Source organism: Vitis riparia, chromosome 18 (assembly GCF_004353265.1).
Source record: "Vitis riparia cultivar Riparia Gloire de Montpellier isolate 1030 chromosome 18, EGFV_Vit.rip_1.0, whole genome shotgun sequence".
Lineage (NCBI taxonomy): Eukaryota > Viridiplantae > Streptophyta > Magnoliopsida > Vitales > Vitaceae > Vitis > Vitis riparia.
Window position 1 is genome coordinate 4,502,525 of NC_048448.1, and position 26,100 is coordinate 4,528,624.

Sequence of the window (26,100 nt, forward strand, 5' to 3'; positions counted from 1 at the left end):
AGGTCTCTTGATACAAAAAAAAATTATTTAACTTCAGAATTTCTTAATATTTATGAACTTTTTTTCCCACAATTTTTTAACAAAGTATAAAATTCACAAACAAATATGAATACAATAACACTCTCCTAACAATTTATAAATTCAAGTCACATGTAAATACTTTAACACTCCCCAAAATTAATTCATAATAACAATTATATCTTTTAACTCATTTCCAATTACTACAAGATATTATTAATCAAAATAAACAAAAAAAATTATTATGAGATATCCAATGGATAATTGCACATCTTTTAACTCATTTCCAATTACTATAAGATATTATTAGCCAAAATGAATAATAAAAAAAAAATTCTGAGATATCCAATGGGTAATCACACATCTTTTAACTTATTTTTCTTTCATTCAACATATATGTCCAAGTAACCAATAATATCAAAAATTGAAAATAAATCAAATGGTAGAATGAAAGAGACAATGACATCAAATTTTAACATGGAAAATCTTTGAAGAGATAAAAAATTTCGAATCTATTACCGATCGAAAACATCCACAATGAAGAACAAAAACTAAATGTAGGATTTTACCTACTCAAGTCTATCAAACCTTCTTAGACCACTTGATTAACACATTTTCACTTTCAACTTCACACCTTCTTCTTTTGGAGCACACTTGGAGTTCACACTAAACTTCACTCAACCTCTTTTTGAATTCACACAATAAGAAAACGAGTTTCACCCAAACACCAATAGATTCGAAATTGAAAGATGAATGAATGAAGAATCAACCCATTTTTGTTCAAGAAAAATTGTTGAAAAACAACTTGAAAAATAGGAAGAAAATGGGATTTTTCTTGGCAACCAAACACCCCAAATTTGGAAAGAAAGGAGAGCAAAAGAGGAATGATTGTTGGTCTCTTTGGTGTTCTCTCTATAGAATAGGAAGCAAGTTTTAGGTTTTTAAATGATGCCCTTAATCCATCGAATAAGATATCATCAAGAAAAGTGCAACCTGGATCGATCCGGCCTAAAAGTAGATCGATTATACAACAGGGCATTTTGAACAATTAGTAAAACATGTTTTCCAACCCTTTGTAATTCAAAAAATATTTTAAGAAAAATAACATTTAAATAATATAGTTGATTCAATTTTATCTAACTCCAACCTCAAGTACATATCTTGGTCTCTTAACAAATTCAATAACTTAATCTTTATTAGGTAAATAATCTAAAGAAGGATTGAAAAAACCGAGTTAAGAGACACTTAAGAATTTTGTCCAAAATTGCCAACCTACTTCATGCTTCTCGGCCTGAGCCATCCTGATCATTGATAAATACAATAGTTTTTTTTAGTTGGCATTAAAACGCTACCACCCTCACCCAATTGGAAGGGACTGTCTGACTATAAAGTTTTCCTATGAAGACTCACGATTCCAGTGCGAAGCAAGTGGCATATGCCTGACAGTAACTGGTTGGAGCCCAAACTTACAGTCATCCTCGGGAAATAGCTGGCTAAAGGTGAGCTCCCTATTAGTGTATTGTTTCCCACCAAGCAATAAATTTGTGAAACGTGCCTGAACAAGTTGTAAAACTTCTACCTTCATTGCCATGCGACTAACAAAAGTATTAGTTACTTATTGCACAATTTCGACAGAAAAGGTAACACACTTTTTTAATTATTTGTTTAGTTTTGCCCGAAACTGAGAAAGCACCTTTTACCTATCAGACTATCAGTCATCTCTTCACCTGTCAAGAATCATACATGAATAATTCTGCAAATGGATACTCGGAAGCATTATAACTGACATATAAGGCACCGTAGACCCTCTCCTGTAATCCCTTTTTGGACTTGGATTGCTGATGAAGCGAGTATCTCAGTTTGACACAAACATCCACCACTTGTACACAGCAAACCCGTAAACCGCGGCGTAAATAACAAGTCTAAGAGGATAGATTCTAAACCTGCACAAAGAGACAGAATTTTCCACAGAGTCACAAAAATCCTTTCAACCACTTTATTATCTACCCATCATTCCCTTACCCCAGTTCAGGCTTCTAACTCTCCTTTCGGATACACACAACAACCCAATTACAAGAACTTGAACCCATAATCTTTTCCATTCACACATCACCCGTGGATCCAGAGCGCTTTGGTTCCACCCAAACTACCATCAACACTCAAGGGACACATTTGTTTCAGACTCTTCCAAGTTTGGTAAAATGTTGGTTCTCCCATATCTATAACTGGGGTATTACATATATTATAGAGTCTATTTTTTCAGTATTGCTCTAATTAAAAAGGGAATTAAATCATTAAATCTTTATCTAGTATCTACCAATCACGCTTGTGCTTGAAAGAAAAAGAGAGAGAGATACATTCCAAGTTGAAGATGGAAGGGAAAAACCTCTTTGATGTGGAACGGTGAGGAGGATTAGAATCCATGGCATCAACAGAAAAAGGAGAGAGCCACTGAGAGAAGGGACGATCGAAGAAATCCCAATCAGGCAAAAGAATACCGGCAATTGCAAACAGACCCATGAGGTAAGTGACCATCATCTTTTTGAATGAGTGAGTGTAAAGTCCGACTAACACTATAACAGCTGCCAACCAAATCAGCGAGGACCTGAGAAGGGCGTCGTCAGCCATGGAGAAGAATAGGGTGCGAGGGACGGCGATATGCTAAGTGGCGATGGCCACCCCCATTGGCATTTGAGGTGGGGAGAAGTCACTAGAACCGCTTTAAATGCCTCCACCTACCAAAACGAATTTCTATATAGCTTTAATATGCCTTATATTTAGAGTTAGAATTGGATTGGTCATACCTATCCAATAATCTAAATGACTCGCTATTCACTCGGTTTCTGGGTCATAATCATTATGTAGGAGAGATGGCCGAGTGGTTCAAGGCGTAGCATTGGAACTGCTATGTAGGCTTTTGTTTACCGAGGGTTCGAATCCCTCTCTTTCCGTACCTTCACCTAATTCACCAATGTTACTGACCGCACTGTATCAAATAACAAATATTCCAACAGTTAGACCTTTCTTTGATATAGATTCTCTATTCCTAATTGCTTAGTTGTCTAACTATTTTGCAATGAAAAATCCTGATAAATCATTGGAGTTTAGGGTTTTTATTAAAGAATTGAAACTTGATAAATCATTGTTTAACAATTTAGGAACCAATTTATAATTGTTTTAAAGGTAAATTACAAAAAAAAAAAATTATACTTTTACTCATGTTTCAATATAATTTCTGAACTTCTTAATTTTTAGAAAAATCAATATTAATTTTTTTTTTTTTTTTTTTTTATCATGGAGTCCATCTTATCCCACATAACAAGCACAAGCACAAGCACATGGATGCTAATTCTTCAAATCTAATAGGTCATGACCGGTAAAATAAAAATCATCAAGAACTAAGGGAAAAAAAATGACAAAAAATATGTACAATATTGCAAATAACATTATTAAGGGTAGCAATTTATGCTGATGCGTCATGTTCGTGTCTTTTAAAATTTAGGTATTTTATTACATAGGTTAACCTAAGTAAATAATAATCATATAAAAAATATAAATTACCTAATTATTAAATAGATAACACATCGTACAACTTATTTACCACGTTTAATAATCAAGTTATTTTATTTAATAATTGAATTGAGTTAAATCTTATATAAGGTTATACAATTAACGTCAATTTAGATTAGTTTCGTGTTATGCAAATTAATCCAAAAACCACCTATTTATTAAATAAGTTATATAAGTTGATACAAATTTGACTAAAATCCGATTATATTTAATTCAAACTTAAAAAAAAAAAACGTGTTGTGTTGGGTTCAAATAAGTTCAATAAATCGTATCAAACTTTATCACATCTAATTAGTATATCCCTACACCACTCACATAAACCACTAGTCATTTTTTTATTTTTCATTTTTTGTTTTTCGATCAAATAAAAAAGAAAATAATATAATAAACATTAAAAAAAACAACAAAAAGTATTAGATGGAAAAAGAAAGCATTGAAAATAAAACCAAGTTAAAGCAAAGAAAATAAAACTAGCTATTTTTTATTTTTAAGATCTAAGATAAAAGAATTGTGCAAATTATTGAAATCATATGGATTACTAAGTATGAAATATAAATGAAACAACTAAAAATTAAATTTATAAATAAAATTGATTCGGGCTAGAGTTTGATTTTATATACTTAAAATGAAATTATCTCACTCAAGTATTTATAATTTAGAAGGAATCATTGCCTAAGATATAACAATTATTTTCTTATGATGATTATTGATTACACTTCAAATAACAAGAAAGACGAATCAAAGAATGTTTGAACATCCGCGGCGCTCGAATGCTTTGAAGAATGATTGTGAAAAAATTGTTCAAAAAGGAAACTACTTCACGTTGGTAGGCTACCAATTCCACACCCCTTTGGTTAGACCCATGTGCACATTTACTTTTTAAGCTAGGAACTCTATGATTGATCTTCATTCATACCAATAATTCAAGTTGGTGGCATTGTTAAAATATATATATATATATATATATATATATATATATATATATATATATATATATATGTGAGTAATTTTTATAATTCAATTTTAAAGTTACTTTAAAAATATTTCAAATAGTTGGCTAAAAAAAATTGCATGTCTTCCGAGCAATTAAAGAAAAATGATATTTTGTGAACAATTATTGAATAATTCCATTCAAAATATTTTGAAATTGGCAAAGACGAATTTAATTTGAAAAATATCAAATCCCTTTTGCTAACCAAACATACCTTTTCCAAAATAAATATCATTGATTTATTTTTAAATGTACAATTCTCTCGTACTTGTCCTTTCATCAATTATTCTTAAGCTTTTAATTGAATTTTATTTAATTAAATTTTATTGACATTTATCTTTTATCAAGAATTGAGTAGTGTGATTATTTTGACAATTGTCAATGAAGAAAAAATTGGCTTAGAAAATTAAACCTTGTTTGGTAATTGTTTTTTTAAAACAGTTCTAAATATATTAAATAAGTTATATAAGTTGATACAAATTTGACTAAAATCCGATTATATTTAATTCAAACTTACAAAAAAAACGTGTTGTATTGGGTTCAAATAAGTTCAATGAATCGTATCAAACTTTATCACATCTAATTAGTATATCCCTACACCACTCACATAAACCACTAGTCATTTTTTTATTTTTTGTTTTTTGTTTTTGATCAAATAAAAAAGAAAATAATATAATAAACATTAAAAAAAACAACAAAAAGTATTAGATGGAAAAAGAAAGCATTGAAAATAAAACCAAGTTAAAGCAAAGAAAATAAAACTAGCTATTTTTTATTTTTAAGATCTAAGATAAAAGAATTGTGCAAATTATTGAAATCATATGGATTACTAAGTATGAAATATAAATGAAACAACTAAAAATTAAATTTATAAATAAAATTGATTCGGGCTAGAGTTTGATTTTATATACTTAAAATGAAATTATCTCACTCAAGTATTTATAATTTAAAAGGAATCATTGCCTTAGATATAACAATTATTTTCTTATGATGATTATTGATTACACTTCAAATAACAAGAAAGACGAATCAAAGAATGTTTGAACATCCGCGGCGCTCGAATGCTTTGAAGAATGATTGTGAAAAAATTGTTCAAAAAGGAAACTACTTCACGTTGGTAGGCTACCAATTCCACACCCCTTTGGTTAGACCCATGTGCACATTTACTTTTTAAGCTAGGAACTCTATGATTGATCTTCATTCATACCAATAATTCAAGTTGGTGGCATTGTTAAAATATATATATATATATATATATATATATATATATATATATATATATATATATATATATATATATATATATATATATATATATATGAGTAATTTTTATAATTCAATTTTAAAGTTACTTTAAAAATATTTCAAATAGTTGGCTAAAAAAAATTGCATGTCTTCCGAGCAATTAAAGAAAAATGATATTTTGTGAACAATTATTGAATAATTCCATTCAAAATATTTTGAAATTGGCAAAGACGAATTTAATTTGAAAAAGATCAAATCCCTTTTGCTAACCAAACATACCTTTTCCAAAATAAATATCATTGATTTATTTTTAAATGTACAATTCTCTCGTACTTGTCCTTTCATCAATTATTCTTAAGCTTTTAATTGAATTTTATTTAATTAAATTTTATTGACATTTATCTTTTATCAAGAATTGAGTAGTGTGATTATTTTGATAATTGTCAATGAAGAAAAAATTGGCTTAGAAAATTAAACCTTGTTTGGTAATTGTTTTTTTAAAACAGTTCTAAATATATTAAATAAGTTATATAAATTGATACAAATTTGACCAAAATCCGATTATATTTAATTCAAACTTACAAAAAAAACGTGTTGTGTTGAGTTCAAATAAGTTCAATGAATCGTATCAAACTTTATCACATTTAATTAGTATATCCCTACACCACTCACATAAACCACTAGTCATTTTTTTATTTTTTGTTTTTTGTTTTTCGATCAAATAAAAAAGAAAATAATATAATAAACATTAAAAAAAACAACAAAAAGTATTAGATGGAAAAAGAAAGCATTGAAAATAAAACCAAGTTAAAGCAAAGAAAATAAAACTAGCTATTTTTTATTTTTAAGATCTAAGATAAAAGAATTGTGCAAATTATTGAAATCATATGGATTACTAAGTATGAAATATAAATGAAACAACTAAAAATTAAATTTATAAATAAAATTGATTCGGGCTAGAGTTTGATTTTATATACTTAAAATGAAATTATCTCACTCAAGTATTTATAATTTAGAAGGAATCATTGCCTAAGATATAACAATTATTTTCTTATGATGATTATTGATTACACTTCAAATAACAAGAAAGACGAATCAAAGAATGTTTGAACATCCGCGGCGCTCGAATACTTTGAAGAATGATTGTGAAAAAATTGTTCAAAAAGGAAACTACTTCACATTGGTAGGCTACCAATTCCACACCCATCTGGTTAGACCCATGTGCACATTTACTTTTTAAGCTAGGAACTCTATGATTGATCTTCATTCATACCAATAATTCAAGTTGGTGGCATTGTTAAAATATATATATATATATATATATATATATATATATATATATATATATATATGAGTAATTTTTATAATTCAATTTTAAAGTTACTTTAAAAATATTTCAAATAGTTGGTTAAAAAAATTGCATGTCTTCCGAGCAATTAAAGAAAAATGATATTTTGTGAACAATTATTGAATAATTCCATTCAAAATATTTTGAAATTGGCAAAGATGAATTTAATTTGAAAAAGATCAAATCCCTTTTGCTAACCAAACACACCTTTTCCAAAATAAATATCATTGATTTATTTTTAAATGTACAATTCTCTCGTACTTGTCCTTTCATCAATTATTCTTAAGCTTTTAATTGAATTTTATTTAATTAAATTTTATTGACATTTATCTTTTATCAAGAATTGAGTAGTGTGACTATTTTGACAATTGTCAATGAAGAAAAAATTGGCTTAGAAAATTAAACATTGTTTGGTAATTGTTTTTTTAAAACAGTTCTAAATATATAGTTTTTAAAAACTGTTTTATGATGTTTTGTAAAACAAAATTCTGTTTGAGAATCTAAAATTATTTTTAATCATTATATATGTTTATATAATTATTCTTCAAAATAACTCTTAAAAAATAAATGAAAACAATTAAAAACAACTAAAAGATATTATTTGAAAACACCTTATTTTCTATTTTTTGATAATAAAAAATAGAAAGAAAACATAAAATAATATCTAATTGTCAAACGTATTTTCTAATTTTTTATTTTTTATTTTTTGTTCTTAAAAACATAAAATTATCATTGAAAACAGTTACCAAACGAGATCTTGTGGTGCGTTCTAGGAAATTTGGATCTAGTTTCCAAGTTTGGTCCAAATCAAACAAAAACTAACCCCGAAGGAGCCAGAGAGGAATGGCCCAGTAGGCCGTTCCTGACGAGCCCAAAAGCCCGCTACCTAGTCCCATAAACCCTTATCGAATCCACTAGTCAACTGGAGGATCTAAAAATTACATCACGGCATTTTGTTGCTTTTTCTTCGTTGTCGTACAATAATGTTCAATCCAACAAGTAACATCCATTATGCCCCACCACCGGGGGTTGAACCAGTAAATAAATAAATATTAATATTTCTTTTACCTGTTCCAAAATCCATTTTGGCTATCGTCAGAGAATCATCAGAGGATCGGATGTTAACACATTCATATATTTTGCATATCTCATAATCAGAATATCAGAAATTTAATCTCCTAGTCTAAAGTCTTTGTTGCTTCCTTGTTTTAAAATAGCAATAGATGATTTTGAGTCAAGATCATCGTATGATGGAGTCAATTCCTTTGTTGCTCCCTCACTCCAGAAGAAATCTAAAATCTGAACTCGAGTTTACCGTTTAAACTATTGTAGAGTTTTCATTAATTCAAGTACTCAGCTGATCAGGGAGCTCTTCGTTAATTTCTTCTCTTTGTAGATACGATACAAGTATTTATTTGACCATCTTTGGTGGTTTCTCGTTGAGTATTTGTCTAATGATGCATTAGTTTATTCATCAATTAGTTGAATCAAAATTTAAAATTTACTATTTTAGGTAATGTTTGAATATATTTTATAGTGAACTGCATCAAATCATGTAAATATTATTCAATATGGGTCTAATTAGACCCTTATAGTTTAAAAATATATTTACAAGATTAAAAGGAAACCATACTTATATATAATATTATAAACTTTCTCTTATATACAATATAGGATATTATAATAATTTTTCATGCAGACACAACGTCCCCGTTGTGTCCTGTAAGATTGTGAAATAAAATATACAAACACTCCTTATGAGATCAAACAAATTTAAGAGATCGATTTTGATATAATTTGTAATGACTTGTATCCAATCATATAGATAATATCAATTTTGAACCTAAAAAGACATTCACGACTTTAAAACGTATTTATAAAGTTAAAAGAAACTTGCATTATTGTTAGAAAATTTTTCTCCTATTCTATGTGAGACATTACATATTTTTTATTTTCAAAAATAATTTTTTTTTATATAAAATATAAGAATTTTTGTAAAAAAAAAAAATCTTATATGCTTAAAAGTATTTTTCAAAATTGAAAAGAGTTTATAATAACAAAGTGAATTCATCTTTGGATATTTTCTATGAAAATTTCTATTTTTAAAAATAGAATTATTAATTATCTATTTGAAAAGGGAAATTGTACATATTTCATTTTCTTCTCATTTGCTCCACCGAGGAGAGCGAAATCCCTTGCATGTTACGACTCCCTATCTTGTTCATTGCTCCAATTCAATTGGAGCTTTCGATGTTTCCAAACATCCAATATACGTAGAATATAAGCAAATACCAGCTATGAAATAAGCGAGCTCCGGATGGCATGGTTGAGTAAGATAAGTTGGTGCCTATGGAACCTAGGAACCTCTTTCTAAGGTTTAAATTAAGAGTCAACTGGCTTTTCTTGTTGCTTGATTAATCTTCATATATTGTCCTGATTAGGTCACCCGTGAGCGACTCAAAGGGAACAGGTTGCAACTGTCCCCACTCCAAGCTGTGGCTCAAATTCAACATACAAATGAATATGTGGAAATTGAAGCCAATAAGAAAGCTTATAACACCAAGGCTGCTTTGGGTTTTATTGGGTAGAAAGTGGAAACCCATCAAAGCAAGCAAAAATCAGTTGTTTAGCTGACACTGAAATATAAAGATCCTGTGACATCATAGCCGCCCCGTGGATCCAAACCATGATCTGGTCCACCAGACAAGGAGCCTTGGCTGAAAGGACCAAAATCACTCTCCACCCTTTTAATATATGGGTTTTGTTGCTCTCATTTCTCTGGCTGTTACTTGCCATGGGGCGATTGATTTTGACACTTAATCAAGTTTGACACTTCAATGGGAGTTTTAGGTTTGACAAAATCTTGCTTATGGAACAAGAAATATAATAATCTCGCCATTCTTACACAATTGGTCCTCTAGTTTTAATCAATTTCAAAAGTACCCAGGAGCCCATCAACGATGGCTATCTCTCGACCAAACGGTTCAGCCCCCAACATATTTCCCAACTTTTTAATATTTAATTTCTACGAATGTGGTGTTATATATTCTTTATTTTTAATTTAAACAAGCAGGCATGCATGTTATTTTCTAGTAATAGAAACAAATTTTCCTTGTAAAGTTGGAACTGTAAGAAAATCATTCTTTGAAGAATTTCAAAGACGCAGTGGGTAACGGGTATCACTTCCCTTGTTCACTCCCCTTTCTCTGGTTTCTGATCATTAGTTTTTCTTTGAAGGCCTTTCTTAATCATATCCTCAAACCTTAAATCTTTGACGAAAAGAAGGAAAGGGCGTTTGCTGCACCAACTTTCCCTCTAACTAGCGAGAAGCCACTAGTCTCATCCATTGGTCAAATGGAGACATGAATTAATCTGAGAGTCTGAACATAATTAACTTTCTTTTTCAGACAACGTTGTATTAATAAAAGCCCAGACTCTAATGTTATAGCAATGCCGCCACGAGCCTAGAAGACATGCATTGTTTTGTGGTACTAATTTATCGTATGCAAGAAATATTGTCTGATGCGTATTAATGTATGAGGGTTGGGATCATGATCCAAATACGCTACGAATTAATTTTTAAATATCCAGAATATGTAATTCATAATTAATGTCACTAGTGATACCAAAATCATTTGAATCCATGCAATGAATGACGAAAGAGGCTGTTGTTGCGTGCATGGACTGCGTTCTTCTGACCCAGCAATTCGCCGCCACGTGTTTGAGTATCTGCTTTCAAGTTTCTTAGGTTTAGGATATTTTAATAATCATTAGTTTATAATACCTGAACTTTTGAAACGGATCGATTAACTCTGCCTGGACGGACATATGTAGTCTTGTCTTTTGTTAAATTACCAAATGCATCCATGGTCCATGTAGGAGCTAGATTGGAAATGTTGAGGGCAATGCATACAACTCCTGAAAGAAAATGTGAAGTTTAATTAACTTAAATATTGTAGGCCAAGTTTCTTTGATGTATAATTGTTACAAATTAAGAAATTAAAGGGAAAAAATCGATGGGGTTATGAAAGTGAATTAGATGATCAGATACAGATAGCTTGAGTTCTCTGCTGTCATTTTATTGAAAGAAAGGGTAATTGGGGGTTTTTACATCCAATTAAATGGGACAGATGTTAATGGTTTTTTTTTTTAATAAATTAAATGAATCATGGCAGGAGGGAAAGTCTGAGTAAGACCGTGTATAAGAAGGAAGTCCTAAGTCTGGTGCATGGTAACGGAGGAAAAAGCAGCCAAAATCAAAGCGTAGAAATGGGAAGGTCTCCTTGCTGTGATGAGAATGGTCTGAAGAAAGGGCCTTGGACTCCTGAAGAAGATCAGAAGCTGGTCAGCTACGTTCAGAAACATGGCCATGGAAGCTGGAGAGCTCTCCCTAAGCTTGCAGGTCTATGTTAATTAATTGGATCCCTCTCCCTGTCTCTCATTTTTTCAGTACTTCACCATTTCATCATTTCCCTTTTACTCCTGCAGGTCTTAACAGATGTGGAAAGAGCTGTAGGTTGAGATGGACGAATTATTTAAGGCCTGATATTAAAAGAGGAAAATTTTCTCAAGAAGAAGAACAGACAATTCTGCATCTCCATTCCATCCTGGGAAACAAGTAAGCCTAATAAACTTCTGCTTCCATGAAACAAAACCCTCAAGCTCATGCATTACTAATCCAATATTTTTGTCCACAATTAGATGGTCCGCAATTGCATCGCACCTCCCTGGCCGGACGGACAACGAAATTAAGAATTTCTGGAATACCCATCTAAAGAAGAAGCTCATTCAGATGGGGTTTGATCCCATGACACACCAACCGAGGACCGACGATCTCTTCAGCAGCTTGACCCATCTATTAGCTCTAGCTAACCTCAGAAACCTCATGGAGCACCACTCACTGGATGATCATTCAATGAAAATACAGGCAGATGCAATTCAGTTGGCTAAGCTTCAGTATTTAGAGTATCTTCTCCAATCTACAGTTTCGGCATCTACTAATTCATATAGCCCAAATGGCATTGCAAACATGGAGGCTTTCAGCTTCTCGAGTTCATCAATTCCTCCTATGAAAGAAAACCCAGTTTTAAGCTCTTTACAACTGGAGAACCTAGCCTCATTTTCTCTTGACAGTGATACTTCCCAACCACTCCACCACCCAAGCCCCTTAGCTCATTTGACGGCCCCACAAGTCCCTTTTCAAACACCTTTGAATAGTGAAATGGGCCAAACTTCAAACCCCAATTCTCCTTGGGTTCTTCCATCTCCTAGTACCACTCTTCCTCCACTTGTAACCAATCTTTCAATGAACCATCCAGGAGAGGGCAGTAGCATTTCTAGCTATGGAGGAGGACCCTCTCCCTACTGGTCTGAACTTTTTGAAGACCATTTAATGCATGACCTTTCTTAGCTTTACGATTATGTGAGAGTTCCCATCATAAATTGGTCATTTGTTCATTGCAACTTTTGCAGAGCTGCATGCATGGATACAGATATCCTTCCATATTAATTACGTGCTTCCATGCCAACCACACAATACAGGCTTTAATTTATAAAGTAATTAGTCTCCGGATGATTGTCTTTGAACCAGTTTGGATTCGAGTTGTTTAAATGTTTCTTCTAATAGTCAGATATGATGCTGTTTACTTGGAAATGCGCATGATCTTATGGGTCACAATTTGTCTGTTTTCTATGGAGGAAAGGACTTTCAGTGCCTTCTAATGGAAATGTATATGTGGAGGCCATGATATTGATGAATGAAATGTGGCTGCCAGATTCTCTTTTTCTTTTCCATTATATTATCTTATGCTTATTAGTTTTCATTCTTGTGGTTAAGTGATGGTAGCTAGAAATTAGAACTTGAGCTCTACGTTAACTTGCACCAGAATCAGCCAAACTCTTATTGGGACATGTACTCTTCATTAATTGGAACTTGCAGGCTTGATCAACTATTATTAAGGCATTTAAAATGGGCTCAAATGTGATTAATGCAGACACTAGCTAGAAAGGTAAATATGCATGGTTCATACCCATATTTTGAATGCTGAATGTACCATATTTTTCTTCACAAAGCATGCATCAAGATGCCCCTTGGATTGGAAATTTCCTTTCCTTTTTTCCTTTTTGGTCTAGGAGACAAGATTTAAACCTACATGGCTAAATATGTTTGAAATTTTTTGTTATCTGTTGGAAGGTTGATCATTGAGTTAGAAGAAAAGAAAAGGGTCAATACCCTATCCAACACTCATAGATTGCCAAATTATTGTCAAAGGCTTATAAACAATGCTTTCTTTATAACATATACGAGTGTTATTTTAAAATAAGACTCAGAATCAAACTAGATGAGGATTACTTGACTAAGTAGACAAGAATACAAATACTCAGCATAAAAGAAAGGGGGAAGCTGAATCAGGACTCTAAATCAGAGTGGTTAGACTTGGTTTCTTTTCCGACAAGGGACTGATAAACCACATGTCAAAGATCCAACGGCCTCCATCCATCGAGTAAACCATACTTGTGATTACTGTTGAAAGTCCACGATTAAAGTCAAGTCCGTCATGGAAATTAACACCCCCTGGACCCCTTTTCTATAATTTGCTTTAAAAAATTTCACCACCTAATCCTTACGTACCCATCGATTTGTTTGATACTAATATAGAAAGTTTCCCATGTCACGGCAATCTTGTTAAATAAGATTTTATACATACACTCACACCCACACGAGCATGTGTGTTACGGATTATCTGGGTCCCCTTAAGGTGAACATACGATACATATAATATATTTGGTGGCAACGACTGGCAACATCGAGAAAATGAATGTTTATTTTTGTGGCACAGATTGTATCCTTGTTATTCAAACTATTATTATTATTTTATATGAGCTAATTGAGCTTGGATCAATGATTGAATAACATAATGTATTTGTAATGTGATCGTATGTTTAGGCTGCAGTCATTTCAAATATTTCTTGGACACATGATATTTACGCAAAAGTCTTCTTCACATGATGAACTTTCTGAGACACTATCTCAGCCAAAATGTACGGTTCTGGACTGGACCAAATTTTGAATCCTAAACCCAAGTCTCCCAGCCCAGGCCCAACCTGGAAAGGTCAAGATTGGAAAATGGAGGCAAAGGGAGATTACTGTCTGGGTGAAATGACAGATGGTTGGTGTCTGGTGGGTGGATGGAGGGAGGGACCATGAGCCCACGACCAGTGCTGGCACCTAAAATACAAACAAATGAGATGGGCTCATAAATAAAGCCCTCCGGGCCACACCCCCCACACCCCACATGACCACTGCCAACATTATGCCAACCGTCCTCCTTCCTCTCCCACCCGTGCTTGTTTAATTTCTATTTCATCTTTTGTTTTTGGCAATGGCTGCATAAGTGGATAGCCTATTTTCAACATCTCTAAGTACTTGCAGTTGTGGATGCCCAATCCCAGCTTTGAGACTTCTAAGATATGGGCCATGTCTCGCTCCCCCATTATTTTTTGAACTACTCATTTGCCTACTTGTCTCAGGAAAAAAATATATATATTTTTTAAAAATAATAATCATTTAAAAGATAAAGAAACAAATCACAACTTTACTAAACTTTTCAAAAATAAAAAAAAAAGAGAGAGATGGAAGAATAGAAAATAAAGGGAATCACAGTTAGAGTTCAATTTAAGTATTTAGAAAAATCAAATCGATTCATTTGATGTGTTTCCTTATTTATAAAGAAATGATGAAATATATATTTACTAAGACTAAGATTTTTAATAGTGATGTTATTATTATTATTATTTTGAATAATTTTTGTTTTAAATTTTGACACTTTTAAAATGTTATAAAATTAATTAAATATGTAGTTATGTCAATTAAAATGTTTGTAATAAACATTATTTTAAATATTGTGTTATATCAGTACTTTGAATTTTAAAAATATATCATTAATTTTTAGCATCGTTATATTAATTATTGTTTAAATTTAACATGATAAAACACACTATTATATCAACTTAAAATAATTATAACAATTTGGTGAAAACATTTTTGTTTAATTGTTGTTCTTGAAGAGGACAAATTCAATTTTCTTGAAGAATCTCAAGGAAACTCATTCTTCATTTTAGAGGTGGAGTAAATATTACAAGTTAAGGAAAAAATTGTTTATATAGGGTTCTTATCCAAGACGCGAACCATGTGGAACTAGTAGGTGTCAAGAGTTTGAGGGAAGATCATTAGAGCAAATTGAGAGATAAAAGGAGTTGGCGAGAGTGACAATGGAATAAAAAAGAAAATAAGGAGAGTAGAAAATTCTTGTTTCTTTATTTAGTAGAAAATAATTTTTTTACTGTGCCCAAAATAATAATTCTCACATTAATGGATTAATGATGTAAAAGTTTTTAAAAATAACACTTATCATAGAGACACATTAATCTCTTCTCCCTCTTGTTTTGACATAGACAGGTTCATTATGCTTAAGGAAATCTTCAACTCTAGGTACCAAATTAAAAACCTCCAACTAGTCCTAACATGCTCAATGTCGGGAAAACAATTACTTCTATTATTAAAATGCACCAAATCTATTTTAGATATTCCAAGCCTATTTTGGGCTTAAGCATAACTATTAGCATTAGGGTGTCATGTCAAGAGGGAGAGATGTAAGAAATTATTTAGCCAAAAGAGTGAATATTATGTTCTAATAGATTCAAATCAAACAAGAGCTTAACGAGTGAAATACATGTAATAATAATAATAATAGCATGTTGGGTTGAGTAAGACCACAAGTATTAAAGAGGAAACATTCTACTTGTAATAAGAATAAAATAATTAACCCCTTGAGATGCGCTTAGTATCATCTTCATTAGGAAGTAAAGTTATAATATTAGGCATCTATCATAGGTAGACATCTATATCCCATGAGCATCCAAACAATCTAAGAATATGTTTGAAAATAGCCGTCTATATCCAAATAATGCAATATCGTGACATAAAGATATATGTAGAAAGGACATGAATATGTTCCTATATTAATTGAGGATTAAGAGTAAAATATGCTACACATCGTGTTAGTGGAGCGTGGTTGAACATTTATTTCCATGTACTAAGACATCTCACATCATTAGTCCTATAATTGATCGTATTATGAAGGTGACATGGCATATGGTGCTTGGTTTACATGAATTTTACAAAATAAAAAATACCTTAAAAATGATATGCCCTTTTCTTAAATTTTGGGTGTGTGAATTTTACAAAATAAGAAATATATTAATGACGTGGGCTTTTACTTTATTAAGAAGATGAATAAGGATATGCCATTTCCTTAAAATTTGGGTGCATACATGCATGTATAAGATATCATACATTCAGGTAGGTACCTTTTCATAAAGATTTTGGTCCCATATTGACTTATTCCATTAGAAGCCTCATTTAAGTGGGTTGCATCCTTTTCCAAACAAATGAGATATTTTATTAATGATACACAAAGATACATAATCATATTCACATAACTAACTTTATAAAATATCTCAAAATAAGTCAATCTCTTCTATAATTATTTTACTTTATTTTCTATGCCCTAGAATTATCCGGTCAACAGGACCATCCTGGTTACAATCCCACGTGAGCCCCTCATACAATCCCACGTGAGAAGAGATGCTACCATCTCCCATACAACTCCACGTGAGAATAGATGCTGGCCGGCCACTTATAAAAAGAGAAAAACCAATCCCATTCCCACCTATAAATCCGTAACCTTATCTCTCCACCTTTTTGGGCGTCAGACATTAATTGCGCATACCCACAATTCCTCGGCCACCCTCCTTAAGTCTCTCTCCCCATCCGATTCTTCGTTTATATATCTTTGGCAATTCTTGGATAAAGAAATGGAGTTGCTTGGATTTTTATTTTGGGCTTCAATAATGATATGATAAATGAAAATGTCACAAAAAGCTTAGTATCATAGAGGTCCTAAATTAAGAGAAAAGAAACATAGATTTCTTTCACATCTGACACTTTGGTAAAAGATCAGCACCCTGGTTCCCCACTTGAGAACATGTTGGGGTCAGGAACTTCAGAGAAGTATGGAGAGGGCCGGCTGCGGTTCTGGGCTTGAGTTAAAGGTTCCAAACAGATGATATGTAGGTGAATCCCTCATCCATCTCAAGTTTGAACAACCCCAGACTGCTATTGGCCATGAGATGATATCAAATTAAAGGTGTGTGGTATATCTAGAGTTCATTTCGTACGCAATCGTTGTCTCAACTCAGTCCTCATCTTCGAAGGAAGGAGGCATGCGACTGTTGTCAGATTCCACGTTTGAATAATGGCGTAAAGTTGTGTGCTTGTTTTATGTATTTCCATAGAGTTGTATAGAACTGTAGGAGTGAATTAAATAATGATTTGGGATCTGATATTTGATTCGACTGATGGCAGCCTTATCATTGCATGTGCCTCTACCCACTGTTATTATTTGATGGTCGGCTATATGTTTCTTTTTTTTCCCATTTTTGGTGGAAAAATCTGCATATTGAAGTATAATTTGCTGCCTTTGTGGGGTTTTTCTATTTTCTGCAAGGCACAAATCTCTGTCGGTAGATCGTGTGAGTCTTCCATGAAATTGTGTTGCTTTGTGAAAGAAGATATTCAGGTCCTGATACTTCCACAAATCACAGCAAGCTACAAATGCCAATAGCCTCACAATCTTCTGGTGGCTGAAGTTTCAAGGAGAACATAATAAAAATGATTTAACTAAAGTTAGATTAATTTGACAATTAAAAACATGATAGAACCTGACAATACAAGTTGTCCGTTACCTTTCTTTGTCTTTAAATGGCATGAGTTATCTTAACCTTCAAAGGCTGGTCTAGTACAGTTGTTGCTACCCCCATTATAAGCTAGGGTTCTTGAATGGGCATATGATGTTACAACAATGTGCAAAAGCAGCTCAAGTTGTTTTTGGACATGGCGAGATCGAGACATAAGTCCCCTTTTAGCAAACTCTGAAGGAGTGACGCCCTTTTCATATTTTGAGATGGAGAAAATTGTACAAAGAGGGTCTGGATTTCGGAAATATTGAATGAGGCTGGGGTGTAATTCAACTGACTCCTCCCCCCCACCCCCCACCCAACCACTTTCTCTCCATTTCTCCTAAATCACGACACCCCAGCCTCTCTCTATGGTATGTGGAGTGGAAAACTTGAGGGGCATGTGTCCCACATGAATTACCCGTAATGTTCATGTAAACTGTCAAATCTTTCATCACTACAAGATTTATGGAAGTCCATGAGAATTATTCTTATTTGGTTATGATTATTGCTTTATTACATATTATATTCATGCGTCTGTGTCTGTATTCAGTTTAGTTTATATGTGTAAGTTAATACAATTTCATAGTGGTAATAATCCAATGAAAAAATGATGATGCAGGCATAGTAATGATATGACTTATGAGGGAGGGATTGAGAGAGAGGAGGAGAGATCCACATCACAGATCACTTCTAACAGTGACACGTAAATGGAATCTGAGCAATGTGAAAAAAAAAGAAGCAAAGGCCTACCCACAAAAAAAGCCAAATCCTAGTAGTCCGCAGACTCAGCACACATATCCCTCCCATGCTGCTGTCACCGTCCAAGCTCCAACTTTCAAGCTTTCAAATGCAAATACTCAAGTTGAGATAATGTCATAAGGGCACTCTCCAACTAGCAAAGGGAAGGGTTCTACAAACTGTATGCACAGCAAAATGATAAAAAAAAAATAATGAAAAGACCAGCTGATTTGGCCCTCTGAAACCCAAATTTGCCTTTGAACTTAGGAGAGAAACGAGCTTTGACAAGCAAAAGAATGTCCTTTCATTAGTGGTCCCCGTGGCATATGGGTTTGCAAATCACTTTCAAAATAGCAATAATGCTGAAAAATCAACTCACCTTTCATTTACAATTTTCCACCCTGTCAAAGAGGGGGTGGGGGGAGGGGAATTAGAGAAGGGACTAGAGGGAGGGAAGGTGGGTGGGATTTGTTTTGATGCATTGGATAAGAAAGAAAAAGGAAAATCTAGAAAAAAAAAGTTGTGGCTACAAATTGCCTATCAATTTGTTGTGTCCTCACTTCCATTAACCAATCCTCTTCACCACTCCCTCAAAGGCCCTTCCTTTTGGTTTTTAATGGTCTAGTATTCAATTTCATGGAAAATAAACTCCACCCAGAAATCGGAGGGAAGAGGTAATATAAAATAAAACACAGAAGTTAAGGATAAGTGCACAATCTAGTCCTTCAAAAGTGCACCTTTTTTTGCTTATGGCCTAAAATCCACCTCGTATTCCTGGGGAAACAAAGGGAAAAGCAAAGATAAGTTCGATTACAGGCCCCTGGTGTGAGCTTTGACATGGCATGTAGCTGAGAAAGAGTGTTGGAATTGTGGTTGGTATCTTTGGAGATGTCAGGAGGTGGGTGTAGCATTGTTTGGTTCAGGAGAGATCTGAGGGTTGAGGATAATCCTGCACTAGCAGCTGGTGTGAGAGCAGGGGCTGTGATTCCTGTGTTTATATGGGCACCTGAAGAGGAAGGCCCCTTTTACCCTGGGAGGGTCTCAAGATGGTGGCTCAAGCAGAGTTTGGCTCACCTTGATTCCTCTTTGAGGAGCCTTGGCACTCCTCTCATCACCAAGAGATCTACTGACTGCGTTTCTTCTCTCCTTGAGATTGTCAAATCTACCGGAGCCACTCTTCTCTTCTTCAATCATTTGTATGGTCAGTTTTCAGTTTTTTATTCTCTCATTTTTTATCTTCTGTATCATACCCATCTACTTCTCTATTTCTTTATTTTCCCGCATGGGTGATGTGGATCACTTAGATTGACCTTGTGGACATTTTAAGTTTCTTTATGCCCTTCCTTCCTTTTTCTTTGGGGTCTTGTTTAATTAATTCACTCTTCTTCTGCTTTGTCTATAAATCTGAGATTTTGGATGCAGCCTGGTTATAATACTGCCTTTTTTTTTTTAATTAATTCCATGTTCCTTATGAAGCTTGCACAAATGACAATATAGTATTGTAATAATAACTATTCACTTTTCATGGGTGATTTCTAGCTTTATTACTCCTCATGATTATGAAATTAGATTCATAGGAGATGGGCCTTTTACAATCTTGCGACTCTAGGGCGTTCAAAATTTTCTATTCAGTTTCTAGTAGTTCTTTGCCTGTTACTACAATCTAAATTTCCCAGTTTCTTTTGTTGATCTGTTCCTCTTTCTTAAATTGAACTTTTGTGTTTGTGGAGAAAGTTTTTTTTTTTTCTTCTTCTTCTTCTTCTTTATGTGATTTCATGGGTGTCTAGCTATCAGCTCTGTTTCTAGTCTGACTGTACTAAGATAACTTGGGAAAACCTTATTGGTTTTGCCATTTATTTTCTCTTATTTAACATTTCTCTCTTCTGGTTTTTTAGATCCCTTGTCACTTGTCAGGGATCACCGGGCAAAGGAGGCTTTAACTGCTCAAGGCATAGCTGTACATTCCTTTAACGCGGATTTGCTGTATGAACCATGGGATGTTAATGATGCCCAGGGCCACTCATTCACAACCTTCTCAGCTTTCTGGGACAGATGCCTTAGCATGCCTTATGACCCTGAGGCACCTCTCCTTCCTCCCAAGAGGATTAACCCAGGTCTGTCTTCTCTTTACTCTTTTCCCTTTCCTTTGTCTATATTGTATTAGTTTCTTGTTTATTTTAAAGAATAATTCGATCTTTCAGAAATTAACAATGATCCATTGTCTTGTTTACTAGGAAATATTGAACCTTTAAAAATAGGAAACATTGGTAAATTCCTTAAAATTTCATTAAAATTATAAAAAATCTTATGCCAGCTGAAATCAAGATATGAACACCAAAATCATGATGATATGGATATGGAAAATAACATAAGCGAGTACTGTGCACTTAGAGTGCATGATACATTTCATAGCAGGCGGCTTGTTTAAATATAATATCAAGGCCTTAAAGTATTTATACAACATATATTATTGCCTAATTATTTATATGATGCTTCTAAAGACATGAAATACAAGAGGGAACTTAAATCTTCTGTTGGTTGCATGCAATTTTCAGTTCACTTATCCTAATGCCCCCTAGTGAAACAAAAAATTTCATCAAACAGAGATTATCAGTAGTAGTTTGTGTCTTCAATGACAACTGTTCTGTTTTTTTCCTTAATCTCGGAAATGGCATCTGTTGATTCGGAATCACGGGATGGGTGGATGTAACAGATGATGCATGTTAAGAATATAGTTGCAAGGACTGTGCAATTATATTGTAGAGTGGTTGATGGGAATCTGGTTTGTTTGGATTCCTGAATTTGAAATACATTCTTTTAGAATGCATGAACCATGAGTTATATCCTGCTTTAGTGCTTGTTAAAATATAAGTAAATAGTTTATATATGTGATCATCCCTCATGATTTAATCATCATTCAGAGGACTGAACCCTGTTGATAATGGAGTGTTATCATTGCCTCCGTAGCCCAATTTCATCCGCCAAGTATATGGTAATTGTTATTCAGGATAAGGTGACAAGCAAAATTAGTATGTCATGTTTCATGGAAGATTTATCATTCTTTGATTCTTTAACCATCTTGTGCTATTACAATGCAAATAGTAAATTTCAGAACTTTAGAACTCAGATATAGTAAATATCATGACTTAAAATCTAGTGTTTAGCAGTTGAGCTGGTGGCCTACTACAATGTTTTCACTAGTTGAAGGAAACATAGATGCATTTAAGTGTACATTAGCTAAAACATAGTTGTGAGGTTTCCCTGGATAAAAAAAAAAAAAAAAACAATACTTCTAAAATGAAAACACCAAGAGTTTGCTTACTTGAGCAGCACATTTAATGATTTTAAAAAGATATTGCAGATATCTGTAAGTACATTACTGGCTTTTAGACCTTTCTTCTATACTGTTTATGGTGGAGCATTTTCCTAAAGAAAATAAAAGGGGGGTGACATTTGCATTCCCTTGATTATTAGGACACTTAATTAAGGGTTCTAGCCATGGCCAAACATGACCATGTGTCGATACAACTTTTATCATGAGATTATGATTTTCAAAGAGATAATGTAAGCTGTCTGTTATCAATTGGTATTACCCTCAGCATGTTGTATCCTGTGGACATTTGGACATTTGGACACTTGACACCCATGTCATGTGCAAAAAACTTGCACACTGAATGAGTTCAATAAAATAAGAAAGTGGTTGACAACATGCATATCTGGCATGCATGCAATTAGTGTTAAGTTCTCTCAGAGAGAGACTGATAAAAAGTAATCTATATGCATTATGCAAGAGATAAATAGAGACAAATGATGCATTTTTGTCTATCCCTAGCAAGATTTTAAGATAAACATGTTTCTTTGGCAACTCAAATCATTGTTGCACTGTATCTGTCAATTCAATCCTTTGGTATTGAATTGAAATACATGTAATGCTTTTCTAGTTTTCAGGTTGGCATTATGTAATTCAATAGTCTCATATATGGTCTATGTATTTGCTTATATGAGGCATTTGTAGATTGTATTCTTTCAACAGTGTCTCTTTTGTGTGTCCAACTGATTCAGACATTGCTTATGCTCTTTCAGGTGACGTGTCAAGGTGCCCCTCAGACACAATTGCATTTGAAGATGAATCTGAGAAGGGTAGCAATGCACTTCTTGCTCGAGCATGGACACCTGGATGGAGCAACGCTGATAAGGCCCTAACCATATTCATTAATGGACCATTAATTGAGTATTCTAAGAATAGTAGGAAGGCTGATAGTGCTACAACCTCATTTCTCTCTCCCCATTTGCATTTTGGGGAGGTGAGTGTGAGGAAAGTATTCCATCTTGTCCGCATCAAGCAGGTACTGTGGGCCAACGAAGGGAACAAGGCTGGTGAAGAGAGTGTGAACTTGTTCCTTAAGTCCATTGGGCTTAGGGAATATTCAAGATACTTGAGTTTTAACCATCCTTACAGTCATGAAAGGCCACTTCTTGGACACCTGAAGTTCTTCCCTTGGGTTGTTGATGAAGGCTATTTTAAGGCATGGAGACAAGGTAGAACTGGATATCCATTGGTGGATGCTGGCATGAGAGAGCTATGGGCCACCGGTTGGATGCATGATCGGATAAGGGTTGTGGTTTCTAGTTTTTTTGTGAAGGTTTTGCAGCTTCCATGGCGGTGGGGAATGAAGTATTTCTGGGATACACTGTTGGATGCAGATCTTGAGAGTGATGCTCTTGGTTGGCAGTATATATCTGGTACTCTCCCTGATGGCCGTGAGTTTGATCGCATAGACAATCCACAGGTACTGTTGATATTGTCATTTGTAGCACAGGATCAACTTGGTCCTGTTTCGTTGGCCTTTGGTTTCATGTGTACTGACATATCATGTGTTATTTACAAGTTCTGTTTACAATGTTGGAGAGGGCATACTGGCCGTGTTATCATATGCTTCTGACTGTGCCAAATTTTTTTCGTTTTTTGTTTCCTTTTAGCTTTTATTGTTTTCTCTGGTCTTTCAAGTTTAAATTGATGATTTCAATGTCCCACAGGGAGAATTTTTCAGAATAAAATTTAGTCCTTGTGTGTGATTTTGACTTCTAATATTGCTTTTCTGCAATCTTCTTGGTGGTCCTTCACCTTTTTCTTTCTACACCTAATTATCAAAAGAACCTATAGTGCCCAGAAATTACAATGATAGCCTAAAGGGTACCCATTAGAAGCTGGGGACTTCTATTGGTGGAGTTGAGCTAACCACTAGTGCTTTAGCTCCAGGTTGGCAGTTCTGACGCTGTCCTCCTCCTGATTGAATATAGCAGTGCTTTTCCATTGTAGACATGCAGCTCTTGTTGCTTTTGGGTTTTGATTTTTATATTGTTGCTTAATTTGATTGCTCTCTATATATTTCTGGAGTCTTCAAATGGTAGCGGCCCTGTAATTCTTTTGTTGAAGCAAAACTAGGGCGATTTCGTAAGTTTGTTTGATTTGAGCTCTGGACAATGCAATTCTAAGACAAAAGAATCTGACCTATGAATTATCAATTAATCGATTGCAAGTAGATACTAGACTTAGTGAGTACAATTTTCATATTCAGTTGTTATTCTTCTACAGTTTGAGGGTTACAAATTCGACCCTAATGGAGAATATGTACGAAGGTGGCTCCCTGAACTTGCTAGGCTTCCTACTGAATGGATACACCACCCATGGAATGCACCAGAATCTGTACTCCAAGCTGCTGGAATTGAGTTGGGGTCAAACTACCCTCTCCCTATTGTAGAGATAGATGCAGCAAAAGCCAGGTTGCAAGAAGCACTTTCAGAGATGTGGCAAGCAGTAGCAGCTTCAAGAGCTGCAATTGAGAATGGAACCGAGGAGGGCCTTGGAGACTCTGAATCAGCCCCAATTGCCTTTCCTCAAGACGTACAAATGGAGGAGATTCCTGAGCCTGTGAGGAACAACCCTACCACTACTGCAGTTAGACGCTATGAGGATCAGATGGTTCCAAGCATGACTTCTTCTTTTCTAAGGATTGAAGGAGAACCATCTTTGGATATTCAAAATTCAGCAGAAAATAGCAGAGCAGAAGTCCCAACAAATGTTAATGCAAATCAAGAACCAAGAAGGGAAACTCTTAACCGAGGGGTTACACACACAGTTCGAAGCAACAACCACAACCTGCCACAATTTAATATTATGATAGGGCGGAATACTGCTGAAGATTCCACAGCAGAATCTTCAAGCACCACAAGGAGAGAGAGGGATGGAGGTGTAGTTCCAGTTTGGTCTCCCTCAACTTCTAGTTATGCAGAGCAGTTTGTGAGTGAAGAGAATGGCATTGGAACCAGTTCATCTTACTTGCAGAGGCATCCACGGTCTCACCAGTTAATGAATTGGAAGCAACTTTCTCAAACTGGGTAAGCAAACTATAATTCTTGAACCATTCAGCCAGACTAGAATAGATTAAACATTTTTTTATAGCACTGCAATAGCAAGTTTGTGCTTCAAATCAGTTTTCTAAACAAATATGCTATGCCTTCCTTTTGCCTGATAATTCAAGAAAAGAGATCTCAAAAAGTTTTAATTGAGCCAGGAATTCTTACCACCCTGAAACTGGTTCTGGAAATCCTGATCATGTGCCAGATTTAAATAAATAGGGGAAAACTGTAATATGTTAACATCGATTATAAATTTTCGAGTAACTATCACCACCAAAAGACTAAATAAAGAGTAGAAAATAACAAAAAAATATGATTTTTTTTTTATAAAAAAAAACCCGGATCCAGAAGTGAATCCAAGTGCTACTGAGATTGGAATTGTGTTTCATTTCCATGCTATAAGTAGTTGCAGTTATTCTTCAAATTTCTCAGACAGCCATGAATCTCTGTTGTGAACAGGTAAATATTTGAATGTGACGGTACAAGAATCTGGGAAGAGGAGAAAGTGACTAGGACGGGCCCATAGGCTGGTGAACCAGCACCCAGCACACATCCTTATATCCACTCCTTTTTTGTTCACTAGTCACCTGATCAACAGTTGATCCCCAGTGCATGAAATCTCGAACTGATACAGGCAGCTCATCTGCTATCCTTTTTCCACGTTTCCTGTTGTATCATACATGTAGCTCTACTGTATAGTAAAATGTTCTCATAAGGAAAGGAAATAGAGTCATAATAGGGAAGGGATATGTAGTCCTCTAATAAACCCAGGCTTGTGCTGTTTCATTTTATTGATTAGGCAGATATTCTTGTTGTAATCCATATTTATGTTATCTCCATTTTGTTTTTCTGTCGCAACACCGCTTACTGCTGTAAATTAGACTGGGTTATGACAGGTTGGGAACTTGGTAAAAGTAACTTATATTTTGAAATTGTCATTTGTTTCAATCACAGACACACCAGTTAATGG

The 26,100-nt window shown here is 34.0% G+C and overlaps 3 protein-coding genes and 1 non-coding gene across 5 annotated transcripts; 3 read left to right on the plus strand and 1 right to left on the minus strand.

The window, feature by feature from the left end:
• Positions 1-1,582: 1,582 nt before the first annotated feature.
• Positions 1,583-2,748, minus strand: LOC117906256 (signal peptidase complex-like protein DTM1). The gene is made up of 2 exons (XM_034819235.1): positions 2,405-2,748; positions 1,583-1,961 (listed from the first exon to the last, which is right to left on the minus strand). The coding sequence occupies exons 1-2, from the start codon at positions 2,644-2,646 to the stop codon at positions 1,874-1,876; spliced, it is 330 nt and encodes a 109-aa protein (XP_034675126.1). The 5' UTR covers positions 2,647-2,748; the 3' UTR covers positions 1,583-1,873.
• A 134-nt stretch (positions 2,749-2,882) lies between these two features.
• On the plus strand, positions 2,883-2,969 carry TRNAS-GGA. Its single transcript has one exon. It is a non-coding gene; the product is annotated as a tRNA-Ser (tRNA).
• Positions 2,970-11,418: 8,449 nt separating this feature from the next.
• On the plus strand, positions 11,419-12,965 carry LOC117907371 (transcription factor MYB93). Its single transcript, XM_034820888.1, has 3 exons — positions 11,419-11,574; positions 11,661-11,790; positions 11,874-12,965. Exons 1-3 carry the CDS (start codon positions 11,442-11,444, stop codon positions 12,580-12,582), a joined length of 972 nt encoding a protein of 323 aa, XP_034676779.1. The 5' UTR covers positions 11,419-11,441; the 3' UTR covers positions 12,583-12,965.
• A 6,283-nt stretch (positions 12,966-19,248) lies between these two features.
• Positions 19,249-25,988, plus strand: LOC117906426 (cryptochrome-1). Of its 2 annotated transcripts, XM_034819442.1 has the most exons (5): positions 19,252-19,911; positions 20,606-20,824; positions 22,794-23,500; positions 24,307-25,109; positions 25,590-25,988. In XM_034819442.1, exons 1-5 carry the CDS (start codon positions 19,599-19,601, stop codon positions 25,591-25,593), a joined length of 2,046 nt encoding a protein of 681 aa, XP_034675333.1. In that variant the 5' UTR covers positions 19,252-19,598; the 3' UTR covers positions 25,594-25,988. The 2 variants fall into 2 exon arrangements, with proteins under 2 accessions (XP_034675334.1, XP_034675333.1); XM_034819443.1 differs by lacking the exon at positions 25,590-25,988 and having other exon boundaries at positions 19,249-19,911; positions 24,307-25,113.
• Positions 25,989-26,100: the final 112 nt, after the last annotated feature.

Coding starts and splice junctions, on each gene's coding strand:
- LOC117906426 (XM_034819443.1), top strand. CDS start 19,599: ATGTCAGGAGGTGGGTGTAGCATTGTTTGGTTCAGGAGAGATCTGAGG. Junction 19,912..20,605: donor CTTCTTCAATCATTTGTATG/GTCAGTTTTCAG, acceptor CTGGTTTTTTAG/ATCCCTTGTCACTTGTCAGG. Junction 20,825..22,793: donor TCCCAAGAGGATTAACCCAG/GTCTGTCTTCTC, acceptor ATGCTCTTTCAG/GTGACGTGTCAAGGTGCCCC.
- LOC117906256 (XM_034819235.1), bottom strand. CDS start 2,646: ATGGCTGACGACGCCCTTCTCAGGTCCTCGCTGATTTGGTTGGCAGCT. Junction 1,962..2,404: donor CACCGTTCCACATCAAAGAG/GTTTTTCCCTTC, acceptor CTCTTTGTGCAG/GTTTAGAATCTATCCTCTTA.
- LOC117907371 (XM_034820888.1), top strand. CDS start 11,442: ATGGGAAGGTCTCCTTGCTGTGATGAGAATGGTCTGAAGAAAGGGCCT. Junction 11,575..11,660: donor AGCTCTCCCTAAGCTTGCAG/GTCTATGTTAAT, acceptor TTACTCCTGCAG/GTCTTAACAGATGTGGAAAG. Junction 11,791..11,873: donor CATTCCATCCTGGGAAACAA/GTAAGCCTAATA, acceptor GTCCACAATTAG/ATGGTCCGCAATTGCATCGC.